Source organism: Coturnix japonica, chromosome 8 (assembly GCF_054131305.1).
Source record: "Coturnix japonica strain WE chromosome 8, WE-NBRP24, whole genome shotgun sequence".
NCBI classification, from domain to species: Eukaryota; Metazoa; Chordata; class Aves; order Galliformes; family Phasianidae; genus Coturnix; species Coturnix japonica.
In genome coordinates, this window is record NC_140670.1 from 23,090,784 (window position 1) to 23,111,685 (window position 20,902).

A 20,902-nucleotide genomic window follows, 5' to 3' on the forward strand; every position below is an offset into this window, starting at 1 on the left:
TTTCCCTTCAAAGCTATTCCAGGTGTGACTCAGGCAGGAGAAAGTCACTGTGGGGTGTGCATGTGGACACACCTTAGTTTTCATTATCTTTGCATGCAGTAGCTTTGCTTTACTGGAGCTTTGTATTACTGATATGATGTAATAACACCCATGGCCCCAGAGGTGAACTGAATCACCAGGAATATCACAATGACAGTGCAGAATACATCGGCCCCATGGGAGTGCCTGTGCAACGGCAGCCAGATAAGGCTGTAATGGATTTGTGCTTACAGGCACAAGAATTGTTCCAAGGCTACTCTGCCCTGCCTGGTGCAAGATGACAGGGAGGAGATCTGGAAGATGTTAGCAAGTTAAGTACTGTCTCTCTGTGGATTTGTGTGCAGCTTGGTTCCCAGCACAGGCCTAGACAGCACGACTGAGAGGTAGGAGCAATACAATGAATTCTTCCCTTGATGCACCTCGGGAGGTAAAGTGACAGATGAGGCAGGCTGTTAACAGTATGGTTTACTGAGATCAGCTCAGCCCAGATGTACCTGTTGGGCCTGTATTGCACTGTGTTTTATCCTGAATGTTAGATTAGAAATCCAATGACATTTTAAGTTTTATGGTACTTCTGCAAAGGAGCAGAACACAGACCTATTTAATTCTGACTCCTTAAATGTGGTTGGACCAAGACTGTAAGTGACTAGGGGCCTAATGGTAGATTTGAAGATAGTTTTGTGCTCCTTTTCCTGCGGTGGATCTACAACTCTCAAAAACTTCATCAGGATTTTAGTCTTTATTCTGTAAAGAATTCTTAAAATCACTGCAGGAGTCAGATGTTTTACATGCTCTCAGCTGCTTAAACAGTGAGGGTAGGGAAACTAGAAATAAAACAGGCCACACTTACTTAGAATTTGTACAAGACTTCCTTTATTATAAATAAGGCTGCAAGAGAAGATCTATACAAATTCAACAGTGTCCTGCTGTAAAAGCAGCAGTTTGAATACAGCATCGTGAATCAAGGAAGAATTTATTGTTACCCATCTCATCTGCATTGCCAAGATGGTTATTCATACTACAATTTTACTTCTGAACTACACCCCAGAACAAAAATCCTACAAAAAAGACAGGAAATAAATAAAGCCATTTATCACATAGAACCCCATGAGAAGAACTCAGTGACCAGCAGCTAAGCTGTTAAAATTGAGTAAATTCTCATTTTTTCACCACTGAAAAAACATTGCAAAGGCTTTACATTAAAAACATATGGTGGACAAACACCAAATCCTTTTACTTGAATGACCAATAAGTTTTGGATTCCTTTGCTGAAATCTGTCTTTATAGCCCTATAAGACATGTATACAGAGCAAACCAGAGAAGGAGAAAGTCATGTTCTGTGGTTGGCACGTAATAAAGAGTGAACTAACAGCTCCCCTTAGAGGACATTCACCTCCTGAACAGCAACAATAATTTAGACCAAGATACTTCTAAAGGTGAATGTCTCCTGAGGCTATGTTATACATCAGTGGTTGCTATCAAGATGCTACTAATTCCTTTGCTTTGACAAACCTATAATAAAGTATTAAAACCACAAGTTGAGGGTGGAGGGAGTGGTTGGAAACCAGTAGAGGCACTAAGGAATTCAGTTGCATAATTCTTCTGGTCAGCAAATAGCAAGAACAGCACTGAGAAACAAGAAAGAGGTCTGGGAAGGGCAGTTTATTCTAGGATCTCTCACAGAGATCAGGGTATTGCTAGTGATGTGCACTCATTACTTGTGTTGTACACTGTTTTAAAAGAAAGTTTCTCACTTAAAATCACAAAACCTCACCTCCACCCTCTCCCTTTAAAGCTGCTTCCTTATGGATGCCCAGCAAGATGTCAGTCAAGGCTGCACTAAATGTGGGTGGCACTAAAAGATCTTAGGACACTTTACTGGCTGACAGCTGATGGAGCTGAACTGTCTTATAAACCTCTTTAATGAAATTTGAATTTGGCCTTTTACTGAAAGGCCTTGTACCTGGTATGCAATAGATTTAATACAGGAGAAATGAGGCAGGCCACGAAATTATGTTCTTCACCACGTGGCACAGCACAGATGTGTTCAAGAGAAACATTGTTTGCCCACATCAACCCAGCTGGAACAAGTATCTAACTCTAGTATATATATATGGCTGATATATCTAGTATAGATATATGGCTGGTGAAGACCTCTGCCCTGAGGCTTACTGTAGCATAGCTTATTTCCTTGACTGAATGCACAGACCAAATCTTGTAAAAGATGCTCAGGGCAAAATGAGCATATTGCATATGCATAGGCAAATTGTGCCCAGCGATTTGCTTCCAGGGGAGTCAAATCAATAAATACCTCTGTTCATCTCCAGCCCGGGTTCAAGCAAACCCCATGGGAACACTTCAGGGTGAGATAGAGTTTAGAAGCAAACATGCACACACATGCAGAAAATGAAGGACGAAAGATTCAGTGCACTTATCAGTTTAGGCGAGTCTAAGCAGCAATGCTCTGAGGTGTGTAAAGGCCAGATTTGGCCTGTTTGCATGCCTGTGCAGCTGGTGTTACACAGCTTTGTTCCTCCATTTTAAGAGAGAAATTTGATTATCCTGTAAAATAGACTTTTCTCCTCAACTTTCCCCTGCTCAACCTTACATAAAATCTATTTTTCAACCTTGTGTGTCATTTCCTCAGAGACCAAGGTCACAAATTTGTTTCTGTTCTTTGGACAGGCTAAATTTAGATGCCTGACAGGAAATGACATAGAAATACTCATTTCTCTCTCACTCAGTTAGGGACAATTTTAGAAGCAACTCAGACCACAACTACTTGAGCATGACCTCCCTGCAGGCATCCCAGGCAAAGCTGGATCTACTACTGGTACTGCACAGTTAACATAGCAGACAGAAGCAGCAGATTGCTTGGGTTTGCAAACAACTTCTGTGGCTTCTAAAAGGAGCCTCAAGGCTCCAGTATTCACCCACCCACCCTCTCCCCCGGCCACACACCTCTGCTTGTCACTACCTGTTTGTCCCGTCCCCTGTAATTGCTCCTACTCTGTTTTCCACTAGTGAAGACTTACTTAACTGATGAAAGCCAGTGGCCTCCAGCACTCAGTGTTAGCAATTAGTCCTGTCCTGTTGCACTGCCAGCCCTGGCAGTCCCCCAGGCACTGGCGATCTGAAACTTTCCTACTGGCAGTAGCAACCAGCCTCTTCTCTCCTCTTTTGCTTCCTACTCCTTTATCAACTCAGAAATATGACTTGAGTATCCCATAGCTGTGATGACAAAAGCCAAGGAAAACTGTAGTTTGAGCCAAGAACTCCCTGTCCCCACCAGTGCTTTCTTGTGAACCAGCTGTGGAAATGGGTGTTGCAGTTTGCTTTGCTTTGGTGTAGAAAATGTCCCTCAGTGGTGGGGGGACAGACATAAGCAGACAAGGAGGATGTGGAGAAATGGTTTGTAAAAGGAAAAAGGAAGAGAGGACACTTATAGTTTGCTACCTGTGGTTCCCAAGAGTAAACATCTGCAAAGCAGCAGCCTTGAGATGCATTGAGGAGACCTGATAATGAGTCAAACAGGTAGCTTCTACTCAGGTACCTGGCAGCAGAAAGGAATGACACACCATGTCAGCTGCAGAGATAGCAATGCCATGCTCTGCTGTGTGTGCATCTCCTGCAACTCTCCTCCTAATTCAGAGCCATCTTGCTGTCATGGCCTCACTAAAACCATGCTGAGAAGGCTATGCTCTCTCATCTGGATATTGAGTTCCCTCCTGGTATCAGGCTCCTAAGAGTGGGCTTATTACAGAATAATTTTGAGGAGTTTCCTGCAAACCCTGCAGCAGTCATTTCTCTCTTTGCTAGTTTTCAGACTTGCTGCCTGGAGATAAGGAAAGCAAACAAATAAACCAAAAAGCCAGAACCCAATAACAGCATTTCTTTCTTATATGACCTAAATAAGGCTCCTGGCCATTCATCCGTGGAAAATGGCCAAGAATAAAATCCACTCATTGTGCTACTATGAAGAAAATGGAAAACACAAATGAAATGGTCTCAAGACACTGATCTTGCTGACTGCTCTGTTATACTCTTCCCAGGGAAAAAAAGTGTTTGGAGCACAGGAGTGGTTTTGATGGACAGGACTGTTGAAATTAGTGCTGTAAGTCCTATCAAAATGCACTTTTTAAACCCACCGTTCCCTTTCAATTAAAGAGCTGTGTTGGATTTAAAGATCTCCATCCAGTCTGGAATTGTGCGTGATCTCAGTGACTCTCCTTCCCAGCTGAAGCTCATGTTGCACCTCCCATAGGTCTCAGAGCTCCTGCTGTCCTGTCTGCAAGCAGACCGCCACCATTTTGAAGGCACCAGAATAAATTAGTCATGTTCATTGGTCATCACCGCTGTAGCATGACTGAGGCACAACAGAAAAATATATTCTTAGCTGCATAAAACCCTGCCAGCCCAACTGTGGAGCAGAAACTTACTTTTACACCATCTCTTCCAAGTTTCTCTCTATTCTCCCCCCATCCCTTCTTCCTTACTGCAGAAACCATGACACAGACATGCTTCAGCTGCAGACAACAAGCTGCGCTGGCAAAGTCAGTTGTCTCCGTAAGGCTTTGGAAAGCTGCACTCTGGATTTGTGCTTAGAGGAATGAGTGTTTTCCTGCTGGCTTTGGTTAAACAGATTCCTTTTGGATCCCATTGGTGTGTACATGGGGAATGTGCACCATGTACTCATTTATCAGTGCAGATGTGTTCCTGAGCATCTCATGGAATGTGTCAATTGTCTTTTTGTAAACAGCCCTGTGTAAAACAAAGGGACGGAAAAGGTTGAGAGGCTCAGCCCTCTGGAATATGATGGGGAAGCCCAGCTCTGCTGGTACCTTCCCATTGCCAATGAAGAAGTGGTAGAGTTTCTTTTCATGCAAACATTTCTCCAAGAATTTCAGCATGTCCTGCAGACGGGCCTCCAACTTCTCTGGGGCCCAGTCCTGACTTGGACGCGTCTGCAGCAGATGCAGCAACACTGTCTTCAGGTGGTAGTTGGTGAGCCCACTTGGACCTGTGAGGCTGCACTGCTTCCCATGGAGGAAGGTGAGGATCTGAAGGCAGCTGACATGGCAGGCATTGGCAGGCAGCATTTTGGAGACCATCTGGATGAACCTCCTCTCATACACTGCAAAGGTAAGAAACCAGTGAGTGCTGGAGGGGACGTCTGCTGCCAGGCAGTTCCGAGGGAAATGAGAGATGAAGTAAACATCAGAGTTCTCGTACTGCACCACAGGGGTGAGGTTGAAGGCAATTGATTTCCCTGATCTAAATTTTATCTTCAGGGCTCCTGGGGAGTCCAAGAGGCTAAAAGACAGGTCAAATTCATACTTGTGGGAAATTTTGTTCCAGGCCTTGGTGACTGCAATCTGGAACCACTTCATGACTTGGTCAGCATCGAGATATTGTGTATTTTTGAAGCACAGGAGGTCTTCCATTTCACTGCTGAGTCTGGTAGTGTTGCCTTGGCTATGGAGGAGGCACAGCATATCTTCTCCTAGTTTAGTCTTGTCACAGATGCAACCTGTCTCATCCTCATCTGCCCTGCATACCTTGATAGTGCCGTAACCTTGTTCATCTGGGGGAAAAGAGTCACCAGAGCACCATATCTGGGACCGGAAACAATACGGCTCTGGGGGTGCAAAAGGCACTATCAGATCGCAGACAAAAGGTTTACGTACTCTCCAATTCTCATACATGCTCCCCACACCCATGCAGTCCTCCACTTCCATGTCAGCATCCCGGTTACAAACACTCCTCAAGGCCTCCAACAGGTCATCTGCAAAGCCTTCCACCATCTCCCGCATCCTGGCCATGTCTCCAGTGGTACCCAGGATGCGCTTCTCATAGAAGCTGGCTAAGATGGCCTTATCAGGGAATGCCACCCCTTTAAATGCTTTCCCCAGGACAGCTATGTCATCCTCATCTGCCCCTGTGTCCTGCCAATTCCCCTCCTGGAAATCCTGCCTCCAGAGCTCGATCAATAGGAAGATAACCATGGAAAGAGCAGTCCACATATCCCATTGGACCTTATCCTCTTTGACATCTTCCACTACTTTTGCTGCTTTTTCCAGAACCTTCTGTGCAGCTTCCTGACTTTCAATTTCCTGTTCTAAGCGCAGCTTCTCTAGCCGAAGGATCTCCTCCCGCTCCTTCATCTTCTGGATGATTTCTTCTGTATTCTCGAGGACAGTGCCATTCTCTTTAGGGAAGAGGAGTGGGTGGTTGACAATAGCTGTAATCACCACTAGGCACACTCGGAAGATTCCCATGGGCATGGCAGTTTCAGTTTTACTGAAAGAAAAAAAGGCAGAACGATGCACGATTCAGAGTATATTCTCTCAGGAAGAAAAATTTTAAAATCTCCACTTGAATAAAATATACAGCATCCATTCTAGCTCTACACAAAGTGCTTGAATTCCTAAGCCCATTCCTGTTTCTACGGGTTAGAAACTAAGCTTCTCAAAGAGGTTTTATCATACTTTATCTGTGGATGGTAAGGATGAAAGGATCCTTCTCATTATATCAGCTTTGAAAAACCCAACAATGAAGCCAGTTGATACTGTCAACCCACTGCAAATCTGCTGTGGTACTGTAGCAGTAGGACCTCCCCAGACATGAAAAAAACACCAGGGCTGGAGATGATTACTACTTGCCCTCACCATAAGGCTAGAGTTGAAGTAAGGCAGCTGTGGCAATGGCATAGGCAGACTATTCTGGCTACCTTCCACATGAATCACATCTGGGGACTCACGCAGACAGCTGAGTCAGAGCAATCTTCACGACCACTTCTGGCTGTGTGCACCTGGGTGGGAACAAGCCAGCATGGTTTTGTGCTTCCAAGCAAATTCTACAAACAGAATCAGGATCAGCTTGTGGCAAATCCTCCCAGCCCCCAAAATGCCTCATGACTGTGGTTCCTGGAAAAACATTTTTAAACTGGAAAGGATTTCCTTTAACCTGGTGGTTTTAAAAGCATCAGGTTGTTTACTTTTGTTGTTTACTATTAATCACTATTAATCCTGCTTTCCCAGACTCTGGGCAAGGAGGAGAACATCTATGACAGTCTCATTCATGTCCTCACAGAGCATGCAACAAACTCAGCTCTATTCCAGTGGGCTTTGTTATTGTTAGTGCATAACAAACTTCAGGTCCGAGTGGCAGAAATCTCAGCACCCATAATGTGAGCACTCACTATGCATAGGAACTGTATTCTTTGGCATGTGATTATCTTTGCTTATAAGAGGGCTGGGACTCAAATAACAAGGCAAAGGAACTGGATTGAGTACCATTGTCCAAGCAGAAAGAAAATTCACACGGTGCTCAGGATAACGCAAAGTGCCCCTCCCAGTGGAACATTTACTAACAATCCTTTTTTTAGATCCTCTGTACATACACAGATGCACGCCCTTACATAGACTTTGCATTGAAGATGGTTTGCTGGCCTTTCTTGTCCCTTTTACATTTATATTAACTCTTCAAATCATCAGGCAGTGAATTAAAGCTGAACTGATGCCCAAAGCTGGATGTTCCAGTTATTCTGTGAGCTCCATGCCTGGTCACATTTTAAAAATAAACCAGGCTCACCCTGCATTGCAAAAGGCTTTATCGGTTTGTCGGGGCAGGGCAGGAAGCCCTGGTGAGATCCTTTTCTTAGTGCTAAGCTCTTGCAGGCTATGTGAGCTTTCCAAGCCTAAAAATAACATGCCCAGAAGTAAGGGGCCATTGCAGCAGTCTTGACCAGGGCAACATTGCTTCTTTGCCTTGCCCCAACCCTGTTTAGGTGTTTTATGCTGCTATAATACTTCTCAAGTGCATGCAGCTGGAAGAAGCTGGCTTCCTCTTCATGTTCCTGTACCCTTTAAAACTCTCTCGTGCTCAGCTGAACATGGCCACACTGCTTCCAGAGGCTACCTATTCCAAAGCAGATTGAACCAGGCCAGCAGTTCTCCAGCCCAGTGCTAGCCAGCTCAACTGAATTCATTTTAGATTGCACTGAAAACTCTAGGATACCCCTGCTGATTTTGTAGGACTAGACTAGGAAGCACGTGTGTGACTTCATTCCCCAGTAAGCTGCACAGGCATCAACATCTGGAGGCAAATCAGGGTGAAAACTGGAAATGAGAACATCTTCAGGTTAGCATGAATTTGCAAGAGACATCTGTTTTCAGCCTTAAAACTGAGGAAGTTCTGATCACAACCTTTTACTGCTGTAGCTGCCCTTTTACTGCTGTAGCAGTTTACACTGGAAAATGAAGGCTAACATGAAATCCAGTTTGGGCAGAAGGTTAATGATGCTCAGTGGCCAAGGTCAGTGGAACCTGCCCTTGTCAGCTCCAAGGGTGGCACAGGCAGAGCATTCCCACGTCTCATCAGAGACAGCTTTCCTGGCTAACATGGGAAGACTAATTTATACAGGTGAAACCAGTAGCACTGCCTGCCAAGGCAGTCCAGTCTTCCCCATATAACAAAAGCTGTTCTCTTCACTTGCTTTCAACTTCAGTCCAAGCAATTTAAGCTTGATAAAAATATTTATGTCTGCTCTGACTGAGACAGTTTTGTGTGGGGAAGAGGGAGGGAGTGCAAATGTTTCCAAGCTGAGGACTAACAAAAAGAAACACCATTGTTTCATCTACACATCAAATTTAGCGACATTTCATGCATGAAAAACAAAATAAAAATATTCATGAGGTTTTAAGAAGGCAAGTTCCCAAAGCAGGCTTCAACCTTTTTCAATTTTCTGGGCACACCATTCTTTTTTCCATTCAAAATACAATCAATGTCTATACACAGCAACAGGCTTACATCTCACAACCTGTTGCACTCTCTCTTGCCATAGTCACAGAGCTCCAAAGATCCCTCCGAACCCACCGCCAACCCCAGAATGATTTGTTTTCTCCTGGACATTTTTGGCACTCACTGCATCAATGACTGGCACTCGGTGAATGCTAAGGTTAGTGACATCTCTGAATGGGCATGAGAAATGAGGGGGCAGGTACCATCCCTGCTCCAGGTGGGAATGAGGACTCAGGAAGATAAAAACAGCTGATAGTTCTGTTGTCATTGAAAACAACCATTAACACCATCCAACAGCAAGTTGCATGTTCAAAGTCTTCCCCAGGAGCACATGTGGCTCTCCCTTCTCTGCTCCTGGGCAAGTCACACCTCATCCTTCCAAGCCTGAAGGAGCCTCTTTGCTACAGCATCACAACCAGCCCCACAACAGGTCCTGAATGATGCAGGGAGGCCTAAGAGGGAAGGCAAAAGGGAACTGCCATCTTTGCTGAAGACATGGAGAATATTTCAGCTCCTTTCTTTCCCCAAAAGCTTCTCCCACAGAGTTATTTTCCCCTTAAATTTTCAATCATGGGAAGCAAAGCATGCTCTGGCTGGTGTTAGGCAATAAAGGAGATAGGAGTAAGCTGAAGCTTTGATTCTTAAATTAGAAAAACCCAAGTCAGGGTACTGAATGTGGTTCAGTAATGCAGTGAAATAGGCTGAGATGTCATTTATGACATACTCAGTTACTTCCTGCAATTTGGCTGACACAAAAGGCAGTGAATAGGTGGCTCCACATTGTGTTTCACTTTGGTAGGCAGCAAGAAAAGCAGCTATTTGAAAAAGTGATAGTAACTACACCTGGATAGGAGCTTTCTCTTTCAAAAGGTGACAAGTTTTTGAAACCAGAGTTTTCAGGGAAACAAACAGAATTTTTTACAAGGTCCTCAAGGTCTACAAAGGACTCTGCTGCATTTTTTGACGAGAGAGAGAAAGAGGCAAAACAGCCACCAACCTACACTTGCACTTTCTTGCTGGAAAGAAACAAATTTCAGGCCTGCCCAGCCGTATTCCCTCATTGCTGAGCTTCTGGGAGCTCCACGATTCCCTCCCTGCTGCAACAGAAAACAAGTTGCCTTCTGTCCTGGAAATGCTTGTGTACAAAGACCTAGTCAAGACAAAAATGAACATCTTCAGTTTAAAAAACATTCCAGAATTAAGTTTGCTGAAAGCCCTTTGTGATACAGTATATTCTTCTCCAGTTTGCAAACACTGCTGACTCTGCAGGTATATACTTGGCAGCTGCAGAGAGAAATCAAGTTTCCTTTTACTTCAAGGACTTGCTACTTGAGGACTTCAAGCTCTGAACTGTAAGAAGCACAAAAATTGAAAGAGAAATGGAAATTGTAGAGATGCATGTCAGTATTATTTTTCCTGGCAAAAACTTGGAAAGATACACTTTAATTAGTCAACCTCACCCTGACGCTGCTGTTTTTCTATCATCTTCCTATCAATATTTACAGCGCAATCAAAAGTCCTTTGCTGACTCAGGACAGATAGCAAAGGCAGTTTTTCTTCCAGCTTACAGATAAAGCTTTAGGGATAGACATATGCTGAGTCAATATCCATGGAAAAGGGCAAAGGTATTTCTAGAGAGGGCAGTACAATGGTAAATGTATTAGAATGGTCTTTGCCATTAGCTGCAGAGAATTTGTTGCTCAAATTTTGCCTGTTTTGTGCTAAGAATATCAACAATAAAAAAGTGATTCAGGGTGTGATTTTATTTGTACATATTCAATAACAGAGAGTACATCAATACCCTTGTAGTCTGATGACAAACTTCTCCCTAAAGACCCTCCTCCAAATTCAGAAGAGGCAGAAGTAATTTAAGTTTTAGTCTCTTTCCCAGCTCCTGGGAAAGATGGGGCAACTGCAGTCATCATCTGGATGCTTTCATGTCAACACGGTGCTCTTCAGCTTTGATCTGTGCTTTCCCAAGAACTGAGGAATTAATATTGACAGGACTTCAGTCAAACCTGCCTAGATCTTGAGACCATTTTTACTGAAGAAGCATTTTCTGGGGTGGGCAGAAGCTGATTGCCATTCTGGTGATGGATTTCAGATTAGAATCAAGTGAGGCCTCCTTATGCCAGCACTGCATTTGTTGGGGGGCCTGAAGGTTACCTGATGGGATGGACACTGCCAGCAGAGTTACTCCTGGGAGGCATCACACCCAAGCATTTTATCTTGAAACAAGAGTTTCCAGGTCCACTGGAGTCAGCCAAGTGTGGCTGGCAAGGCAACCCTTGGGGGGGGCATTGGAGCAGCCCCGCAGCTGAGGCAAACACAAAGAAGCCAACACAATGAAACAAAGCCTGAAGGTGACCAAGGGCAAATCGCACCAGTCTACATTTCCTATTTGGCTGCATAAGTATTAATCATGTCTAGTTTTCATGTGGGGATGGCTCCTGACATAGACAGCAAGAGCTTTAGGGGTTCAGACAGGAATCTTCAGCTGATTTCTGTCCGCCCAGATTCCACCGCTGCCATGAGAAAACATCTCCAGACAAGTATACAGCAATGGAGATACTCCACTTTCTACTCCATTGTGAGCTTCTACACATTGCTTTGGCAGCAGCCAGCAAAGCCCAATTTCAGATGGAGCACTGGCAAAGGCTCCTGCCTTCCCTTCTCTGGAGCATGCAGTCACCTGCAGCACATGCAGCCCAGCCACAAAAAAACAGCAGCCACAAAAAGCAATACAGAGTTTGAGCAGCACAAAACTGTGCTGTTGTTTCACCCTCTATAGATTAAGCTTATGAGAGGTGTGCAGAACATTCATGAAATGAGTTACCTTCACAGCTGGTTGAAAGCGTGGACTACTGGGGATAGGTTTTGTCTTTGCCTCTCTACTAAAGCAACCTGTGGAAATGACTGAATACACCAGTGCATGAGATACAGAGGTCTGGATGGCGAGACCATAACCACATCTAAAAGCAGACCTAGCCAGCTGGCCTGCTCAGGACTGCACAAGATACGTATGACAACGTGACTGCCTTCCCAAACATGTTTAGGAAGCCCCACACCAGGTTAGCTGTGAGGCCACAGGACAGCAGTTGGACAAGGCCACTTGTCCAATAACCATTGTTTTGCTGCTTGATTGAGAACATCAGCTTTCTCAACATCCGTGAACATCCTGTCCCAGGCCTGTTGTGGTGCCAACGGGGTCAGTTGCACAGCTCCAGTCGGACATCCTGCCCAACAGGTCTGCTGTGGACATTCGGAAGCAATATTTTCCTGTGAGGTCAACAGATCAGTTATTTCCAAGGAAATGCTGATGCTCATCCTGTGTACAGGACTAGGGAACCCTCCCTTCCCAAAGATGGGGAGATCTGAAGTGGATAAGCACATGAGCAGCACTGACATTGCTCTGGAGGCAGACACTACTGTGTGGCCTGTACTGGCCTCAAGACCAGTAGACACATTATGGGCTGCACAGGAAGGATCTACAAAGCTCCAAGCAAGCAGTGACTTTGCTAGCACCACTTCAAGCAGAGGAGTGCCCAACTTGCACTTGGGAAGGCTGAGGAGCCTCTTGCATGTCTTCCAGTCATTCATTAACTTTGCCATTAGGAAGCTTTTCCTCAAAAAAAAAAAAAAAAGTGGAAAAAAAGAGGAATAAAGAGCACTTTAACTGCAAGGCTTCCTCTGTTCTCACTAGGAAACTTGCTACTCTCACAACTGCTTCCTCTGCTTCCCGTAGGATAACCCCCCAGTCTAAGCAGAAGCAGAAGCAGAAGGTCTGCATTTGCAGGAAGAATCAGGCCCTCTAACTACATTACACAGCGGCTCTAGAAATGAACAGCAGAAACAACACAAATACTCTGGGAATCAATAAGCTCATTCTTGGCTTGCTAGTCATAAACCTAAAAACTGCCAAGAGACACGTACACACACAAATATGTTGGCTGCAGAGCACTGCTAGCTATCCCTGCTTTTCAAAACAGTTTGAATCAATAAAAAACAAAAACATCCAGAAGAGAAAAATAAACCCTTATAAGAAAACAAATCATCCCACCTTTGTACCATGTTTCCACTACCTCAGAGCTGTTTCCACCCAAGGGAGTGACTCAGAGACCAGACTATTGCTACATGCAACTGTATGTAATAATTTTCACATGCTTTTTTGCTCAGTCCCCTCTACTCACCAACTAAAGACCTTTCAGTTTTTTCCTTCCCTGAACAGTTTGTAAAGTGACTGCTGGGAAGAAAAACTCTGGAAAGATTTAATGGGGTTAAGAGTGATGTAACATGCAGTGCTGTTAGCAAAAGTACCAAACACACATGTGAGGGCCACGTGGTTTTCATTTGGGATGTGTGGGGTGAACACAGATGCTTGCTTCCTTTATAACATAAGCACAACAAAGGAATACTTTGTTTGAAAGCCAAGGGGCTGGCTCTCTGCACACTTAAAGGCTGGCTTGTAATGTAATGGGAACTGTGAGTCATAACTGCTGGGCCTCTTATCATGGGCACAAAAATCCCCTCTGCTGAAGCAGAATTTAGCTTTGGAGCAAAGAGCTTCCAGCCCTGCATGGGAGACTGAAAGCATCTAGGACTAACAGCAAACATGGGGCTGAGCTAAGAAAACGTGCTGGGGATGACTTACTATGCAGATACGTCTTTTTCAGTTGACATTTCCTCTCGTAACTCCTTCAGAACTTGAGATTATAACCTGTGCTCATTCCAACAGCATCAAGCAGCTTTGGCTCAACAAGCACCTTCATACTGACTTTTGTATTTGGCTGCAAAGGTGTGTGGCCTTGATGCTTAATTTGAGCAGAGCTAGCTATCCAGGTAGGACTGTAGCAGAGCTCTATATCCTTAAGTTACCTGTATTGCCAAGTAACTTAGGCCATGGTGGGTCATGGTAAGGGAGGATCAGCTGATTGATTACAGCTACCCAAAATACAGAGATGTATATCAATCCTTGCCTCTCCTAGCCTCGGAGAAGATAAAAGTCTTCTCCAGTTACCACCAGTGGCTTGCCATCCGCAGCTTAAGACTGGCTGCAATGCAGAAAATCCAAGTGCTCTTTCTTACATTTTCAGCAGTCCTGAGATATTTTGTTACTAAATCTCCAGAGACAGTTAGAAATTTAAGTCTCATCTTAAACCAGAGGCAGTCAGGTACCTGAGCATTCGAGGGGGAAATGATTTAGGAGCTAAGTATTTTGAATCCAGATATAAACACAAACATGTGTCTGCATCATGCGGATTAAGCGTCTCAGTTTATGCTTGAGAGCATCTCCTTAGCTCCACCTCTAGTATTTATCAACATTCTCCAAGAGCTTAGGGATAGAAAAATAGAGATAAAAGAGTTCTGAAGAAGCAATACAGTCTCTCCTGCCTACAGTCATCACCTACACTGCTTGCATGGTTTTTGGCAAGTCTGCTTTGCTCTGAAAAGCTTCCAGCAAATCTTCATTTCCGCATCACAAGACAGTCTAGACTAGGGCTTAACTACCTGTATCTGTAGGAATTCCTCCTTATCACTGTGTGTGCATTCTCCAAAGGAAGGTAAAGGAAGGTGTAGGCCCTGCATGGGTTCTGGCACATACAGATGCTATCTTGTCTTAGGGAGTTACTTCTCTTCCTGAAGACAGTGTGGGAACTTTTTGCTCCCACTCACCATCATGTTTTCCCTGAGCACTGCCAAATCCTCTGCAATTCAGAACTGACAGCAAGGCGCTCTGAAGTTGAGTTTCATTGTTTTCATTTGCTTTTGGCAGCAGACCGTGTCTTTTCAGCTGATGGCACTCACCACCCCTTGGGTGAACCCAAACAAAGATGTACCCAATAGTCACACAGGTGGCTCAACTGACTCTTTAGAATTAATATATCACTTTCCTACTCTGACAACAGCACATTCTCTGTATGCTCTTTCCTCTGGTTTTGAAAATGAAGGAACAGAACATTTTCTTTTGCCAGGCAACTGAAGTAACCATATGAATCAGAGACCATGTCTAACAGGGCTTAAATTCTGCAACAGTTGGCCTCAGTGGCTTTCATCCTTGCCAATACCATGCTTGGTTTTTCCAAGCCACATTCATGGCAGTGGGGTGCATCAGATATTTGCCATGTAAATGCTGAAAAAGCATCTCTGCCCTGGAGCACATATCGCTGATATAAATAACATGCTGGATCAGCCAGAAAAACCTGCCTTAGGAAGAGGAATAATAATGAGATGTGGTGGAGGGAAAAGAAAAAGAGACAAAAAAACTCATTTACACACAGGCAGTGGCAATGAGCCAGCTCTCACAGCTTTGATCCAGGCTGGTTCAAGAAGCCAGCCAGGGAACACTGAGAGCTGAGCTTTCCTAGAGCAGAGCAGCTGTCTGAACAGAGATGGGAAAAAGGGAACAGACACAACTCCAGAATAAATAAGAAAAGAAATTAAATCACATGGAGTACGTGAAGTAACAGGTACTCAGAGCTGCAGCAGGACATTGCGGCAGCCAGAACTGCTGTTCTGGTGTCTGCCTGTGTCACCAGCTCTGTTCCCTGCTTTCCCACCACTCTATCTCAAGTCACACTTGCAGTGTGGTACCACCAGACTTCTGGGTTTCACTGGGCAGTTCTGCATTCTGCGGGTTTCTCAGAGATTTTCATACAAACATAGTCTGGACCAGTGGAACTGTGCACTGCTGCCTTGTAAAAGCTGCTGTTTCTCTTCAATACGGCTGTCTCTGATGTCTGTCACCCCTGACCATCAGGAGGCACCTCCAGGCCTTTCTCCCCAGCTTTGACACTTGCAATAGGGAGGGGATCTACAGTTCTCCCCGTATAGTTAAAGTATTTTTGTCAATTTCTCCTGCGTGGCAGCTGACAGCAAAGCTTGTACCTCTTAGTTCCTGCCCGCCTTCCCTCTGACTAGACACCTACAGTACCAAACAGCCAGATAAGAGGAATTTTACACTGAATGCCAGAAGTGAGAGCTTCCTAACACTGAATTTCCAAACTAAAGCTATTTACCAATGAAACCTACTCAGTAGTGCTACATCACGTTGTCTTTGTCTGACCTTTACTGCTGGGAACAACACACAGTTTACTAAACATGAACCACACCACTCCCCTTACAGCATTTCTCCTGCAAGATCCCCTAGCAAGAACCCATCAAGAGACTCTCCCAAATTATGTGAATGCTGGAAAGAAGAATGACCCCTGGAGCACTTACCTGCTACACGATTTTGCAGGTGCTCGTTAAACCTCACATTACTATGATCACCACAATGCAGAGAACACTGTTCAGTCATTCACTGCTGAAGCACAGCCAGGAAGTCTGCAAAACACAAAGAGAATGAATGAGGAAGTTCAGACAGAAGATGGGTACATAACACAGCTAATAACTATTTTAATCAATCCCTAATTTAGTTAACTCCCCCCTCTTTACCCAGTAAAATGATTAGAGAAACTCGAGATCTGAATTAATCAGCTTTGAAGCGATCAGAAAAGAGTTAAAATTCCTCCCATGAGAAGGGACGAGAATGGCACTGTGGGTCTGTCAGCTTGCAGACACATGGGCAGACGAGAACCTCCCTCCTCCAGCTCCATCCTCACCGACCAGCTCTCTCCTTTAAAATGGATTAGGGTTGAATTAGCAGCTGCGTTAAGTGTAAGGGCTGGGACAGCTCTGTCTGGGATTGGTTTGTATCAGAAAAGTCATCCAGCTCCTTTAAGCAGCCTGTGAGGTAGAAATACTTGCTAGGGGAGCTGGGCTCAGAGAGCTAATGTGAGAAACAGAAAATGAAGGAGAAGGTGCAGGAAACAGTCTGAGGGCGTGCAGGAAGATACACAGCGCAGAACCACAAGATAAACTACCACATTTTGGGAGGAGAGAGAATCTATGAAATTTTAGATGCAACAGGAAACAAAGCAAAGTCCTTGAGCAGAAGTGGTCGATTGGTACAACAAGCTGAGGTCACCCAGCTGTGTGCAGACAGCAAGGGAACAGGCAGCACCTCCCTCCTGCCCAGCTGCCATCACAGCCACATCAAACTCTGATCCAAACCTGATGAAAGCAGCATCTTGCCTGCAGACTGAGCTTTGGAGTTGGGACCTTGGGGGGTTAGTGTTGAGCTGATGCACCCTTGCTGTCCCAAATTGCTTCACGTTGGCAGCTCTTGGGTCAGGGTTGATCAACTCTCCCTCCTCCCACGTACCTGGTCTGAGCAGATCATCTACAGTCTCACTTCTCCATTTCCATCTTTGAACTCTTAGGTCAAATTGGACAAACAGGCTCAGCCCTGACTTCCTGTGCCTCTCCACCACAACACTACTGAGGCTTCTGAGCCAGGCAATCCAACCCCAGAAGAGCTGGATCCACACTGTAATATTGCAGTGGCTGTTTGTTAGCCCTTGGGGCCCACAAAGCCTGGTCCAGTGGTGGCTCAAAGCCAGTTGGGTACAGCAAGGAATTCTGCTGGGACGGAAAAAGCTGAGGAGCGCAGTGCTGCTGGACAGGAAGAAGAGCAGGAAAACGATGCTAACGGGCCAGAGAGCCCAGCTCCAAGGCTCTCACATTCAAGACTAGCTCAGCCAGCCTTGCATGACCCACACGTGTGGAAACCAAAACAAGCTAAAAAAAGAACCCTGCCATAACTGCACTGCTGGGCTGGCTCTCCTTCCCTCAGCCTACTCAGATCTTTGGCTACCTGCCTCCTTTCTTCTTCCTAACACTGAGGGGTGAATGGGCAGAAGACTTTGCTTACACAGCTGAGCATCCTTGCTAAACCTGGATTTCATGGCTGGGCAGATGGCACTCCTGGCCAAGCTCCCTCCCTGCCTCCAACTGCACAGCCAGCCTCTACCTCTCTCCCCCACCCAGCAATTATGTGTCAGGATGGAAAGTACATGCTCTGGCAGCAAAGCTGCTTTTTCTCAGCATAAGTGGATTATAAAAGCACTTGGGAGAGAAGAAGCTGGCCCACCCAACAGCCTACTTTAAAGGGGATCTAAGCTTTTTTTTTTTTTTTTTTTTCCCCTCCACAGCTCTTTTCTCCATTGCACTATTGCTATGGATTGCAATTGCAATTCTATGGAGCAAGGAATGCAGGACAGAACAGCACGGGACAGCAGGATGACTTATCTTACTGCTTATGTAGTTCACAGACTTTATCAGTGCTTCTCAGAGCAATACTTTTCTGAATGTTCACCTTGTTAACAGGGGATGAATTTAGCTTGAATTCTGACATGAGAAATCTTGTTTAAGGAAGGATGCAGTTGTGGAAGGAAGGAGCAATAAAGCTTGAAAATTAAACCACCCTTTTTGCTGATATACTCTTTGTACTCAGGGAACTGACAACTTATTGGGGGAAAAAAGTACGCCACAATATGAACTTCTTTGCAGGCAAGCCCCAAGATACTGAACCAACATTCAACCAGCAGCCTATTGCAGAAGCCTGACTAAAAACGTCCTCATGAAAACCATAGTTTTTGCATAAAAAACAAACTCAGAAAGGAGTTAGATCAGCATGCTGAACATCAGTGTCCATGGGTCAGATATCCTCTCTCTCTTACTCACTGCCACGTAAGGAGGGTTGCAAGCACAGACATACCTCAGAGACTGCAGAGGCACACAGGAGCCCTTACTGTCATGGAGAGAACCAACACAGCATGAAATGAGAGCATGACACAGAGTTCAGAGTTACTGTCTGTCACTTGGCCTGAAGCAATCACTCAGGAAGAGCAAACTCCTCTGGTTCTGACCAGACTTCTTCAGTCTGACTTGTACGGAAGGGGAAAAAACAGTTTTTAGTTCATATATTGTAATGCTCCAAGCAACAAAAAGAGGAAGACAGTTAGGCAGGGAGGGGCTGCTGTTGGTAGCTCTACAAAAACAAGGACGCCTCCCTGGGCAGACACAGGTACCCAGCTTCCCTTGTGCACACTGCTGGTGCAAACACCAAATGCTGGTATGTGCACACCCCAGTCATGCAGCAAATACAACAGGGAGCTGAGTCCTCAGAGCTTCATTACTACTGACATTGTCTCTCTGACCTCTTACTACTACTGTGGCAATCACACTTAACATATTTTTCTCACATGGGAGCAGTATGAAGCATCTATTGTGCTGAAAACAAGGCTTTCCAGTTTCCATGCCTGATTTTCATTCTCTGCTTTTCCCCAAGGACCAAAAAAAAAAACCCTTTCAAATGTATTAAGGAGAACTGGGAGCACTAGGTTTTTAAACTAGATGTCTATGAAGGTAAACTGAGTAACTTCAGTCAGAGCTGTAAAAGAACATTATTATCTCCACCAAAGCAAACTCAAAGCCTCGCAAAAGCAGCAATGCTTTTGTAATCCTGTCCCATCACTCCCTGCCCAGTCCTTGCTTGGCAGTTCACACCAAAGAGCTGCACCCAAAGGAGATGCACTGGGTATGGTTTAGGGCCTATACACTCATTAAAACCATGTTAACAGAAATACTCTCTTAAAGACAATGCTGGTGCACATCTTTGGCCATGTAACAGACTCCAATAGCAACACAGCCTACTTTTCTGAAGATTTTAACATGGCAGCTCCTAAGAGAACTGCTCCATAGCATTACAGAATTATCAAGGTTGGAAAAGATCTCGGAAGACCATTTAACTCAACTACTGACCCACTCCCACTGCACTCACTAACCGTGTCCCTCAGTGCTGCATCTCTCTGTTTTTTGTGATGGATGGTGACTCTGGGCAGTCTGTGCCTGCACCTCACCACCCTCTGAGAAGAAAATTTCATAATATCCAAACTGAACCACGCCTGGTGCAACTTCAAGTCATTACCCTCCATCCTGTGGCAGGTTGCTTCTGTCACTGCAAGCTAAAGATGTAGAAGCTACAAAAGCTATGGCTCTTTGAATCAGTTCTACCACCCAGGACTTCTAGTACCCCAGTCCTGACCTGCTCCCATAGAGCTGCAAATACCAACCGACCATCTTCAAAAGAAATACCTGTATGCAGGAACAGCAACTCAGACAGAACATTGCTCCATCTCTCCGTGCCCATAGGAGAGGGATGTGGAACCTCAGAGGAAAGGCAGAAAAGTTTTCTAACACGATGAACCACTCACAAGCCATGTCACACGAAGTGCAGTGCTGCATCTTGCACCTACTGATCACTCCAGAGACCATCACGGCATGACGTCCCACTTCTGTAGGTACAACCAGACAGAGGTGGCCGTGGGGTCTCTGTTCCACAGCCCTGCCCTGCTGCAGGCAGCCCCAGCACCGCCGGCCGCTGCTCCTGCCCGGGTAGCCGGGCTGCTACATCGATCGCATCCTGGGGAAAACCTGCCCCGGGGACCTGATTCTTCCTGATGCCCGCAGGGCGAGCACTGCGAGCACTATCAGCAAGCGACTTACCCCACGAAGAAACACGGAAGAAACCCCACCAACACGCCACTCTTCTTTCAACGGCTTTTCTCCCCAAACCAACAAGGGCAAGACGCCCTTCCTGTGCAGAGCAGCACCGTTTCCTTCGCTTCCCCCTCCGGCTCCCAGCCCCGGGCCCGCTGCCCCCAGCCCCGCACACTCACCGCAGCGCGCCGACTCGTGCCGGGCAGCCCCCACCGTGTCCCGCTGCCGTTCCCCGCTCGCTGAGGTGCGCTGAGATGCAGGGAGACCCGCCCAGACTTCCCAGAACGGGTTTTCTTTCTCTCTCTCTTTTTTTTTTTTTTCCTCCTTCCCCTCATTCAAGGCAGCCCCGCCAGCCCCAGGAGCCGCGCCGTCCTCCCGCACGCCGCAGTTTGCCCCCCGAACTCCCCGCCAGCTCCCAAATCAGCTTCCCGGATGGTTTTGCGCAGAGGGCACCGGGGACAAAAAGGAAATGCGCTCATTTTGCTTCTCGGATGTATTGTGACCTCCTGGTGGTTGCGCTGAGAGTGCGGAGCAGCGACCTCGCTCCTACCGGCTCTGACGGAGCGGAACGAGGGGATCCCGGAGCCACTGTGCTGTTGGCACGGCTCAAAGCTGGCACATCGTGCATCTGTCTGCCCGAGGTGCTGCCTTAGACGGGTGGGGAGCTGGGGCACAGCCC

General features: G+C 45.8%; 1 protein-coding gene across 3 annotated transcripts; it reads right to left on the reverse strand.

Annotated features, from left to right (window-relative positions):
• Positions 1–889: 889 nt before the first annotated feature.
• On the reverse strand, positions 890–20,723 carry ITPRIP (inositol 1,4,5-trisphosphate receptor interacting protein). 3 transcript variants are annotated; one of them, XM_015867223.3, is made up of 3 exons: positions 20,403–20,723; positions 16,060–16,164; positions 890–6,339 (listed from the first exon to the last, which is right to left on the reverse strand). In XM_015867223.3, exon 3 carries the CDS (start codon positions 6,321–6,323, stop codon positions 4,674–4,676), a length of 1,650 nt encoding a protein of 549 aa, XP_015722709.2. In that variant the 5' UTR covers positions 6,324–6,339; positions 16,060–16,164; positions 20,403–20,723; the 3' UTR covers positions 890–4,673. The 3 variants fall into 3 exon arrangements, with proteins under 3 accessions (XP_015722709.2, XP_015722710.2, XP_015722712.2); XM_015867224.3 differs by lacking the exon at positions 20,403–20,723 and adding an exon at positions 20,230–20,369 and having other exon boundaries at positions 981–6,339; XM_015867226.3 differs by lacking the exon at positions 20,403–20,723 and adding an exon at positions 18,440–18,604 and having other exon boundaries at positions 981–6,339.
• Positions 20,724–20,902: the final 179 nt, after the last annotated feature.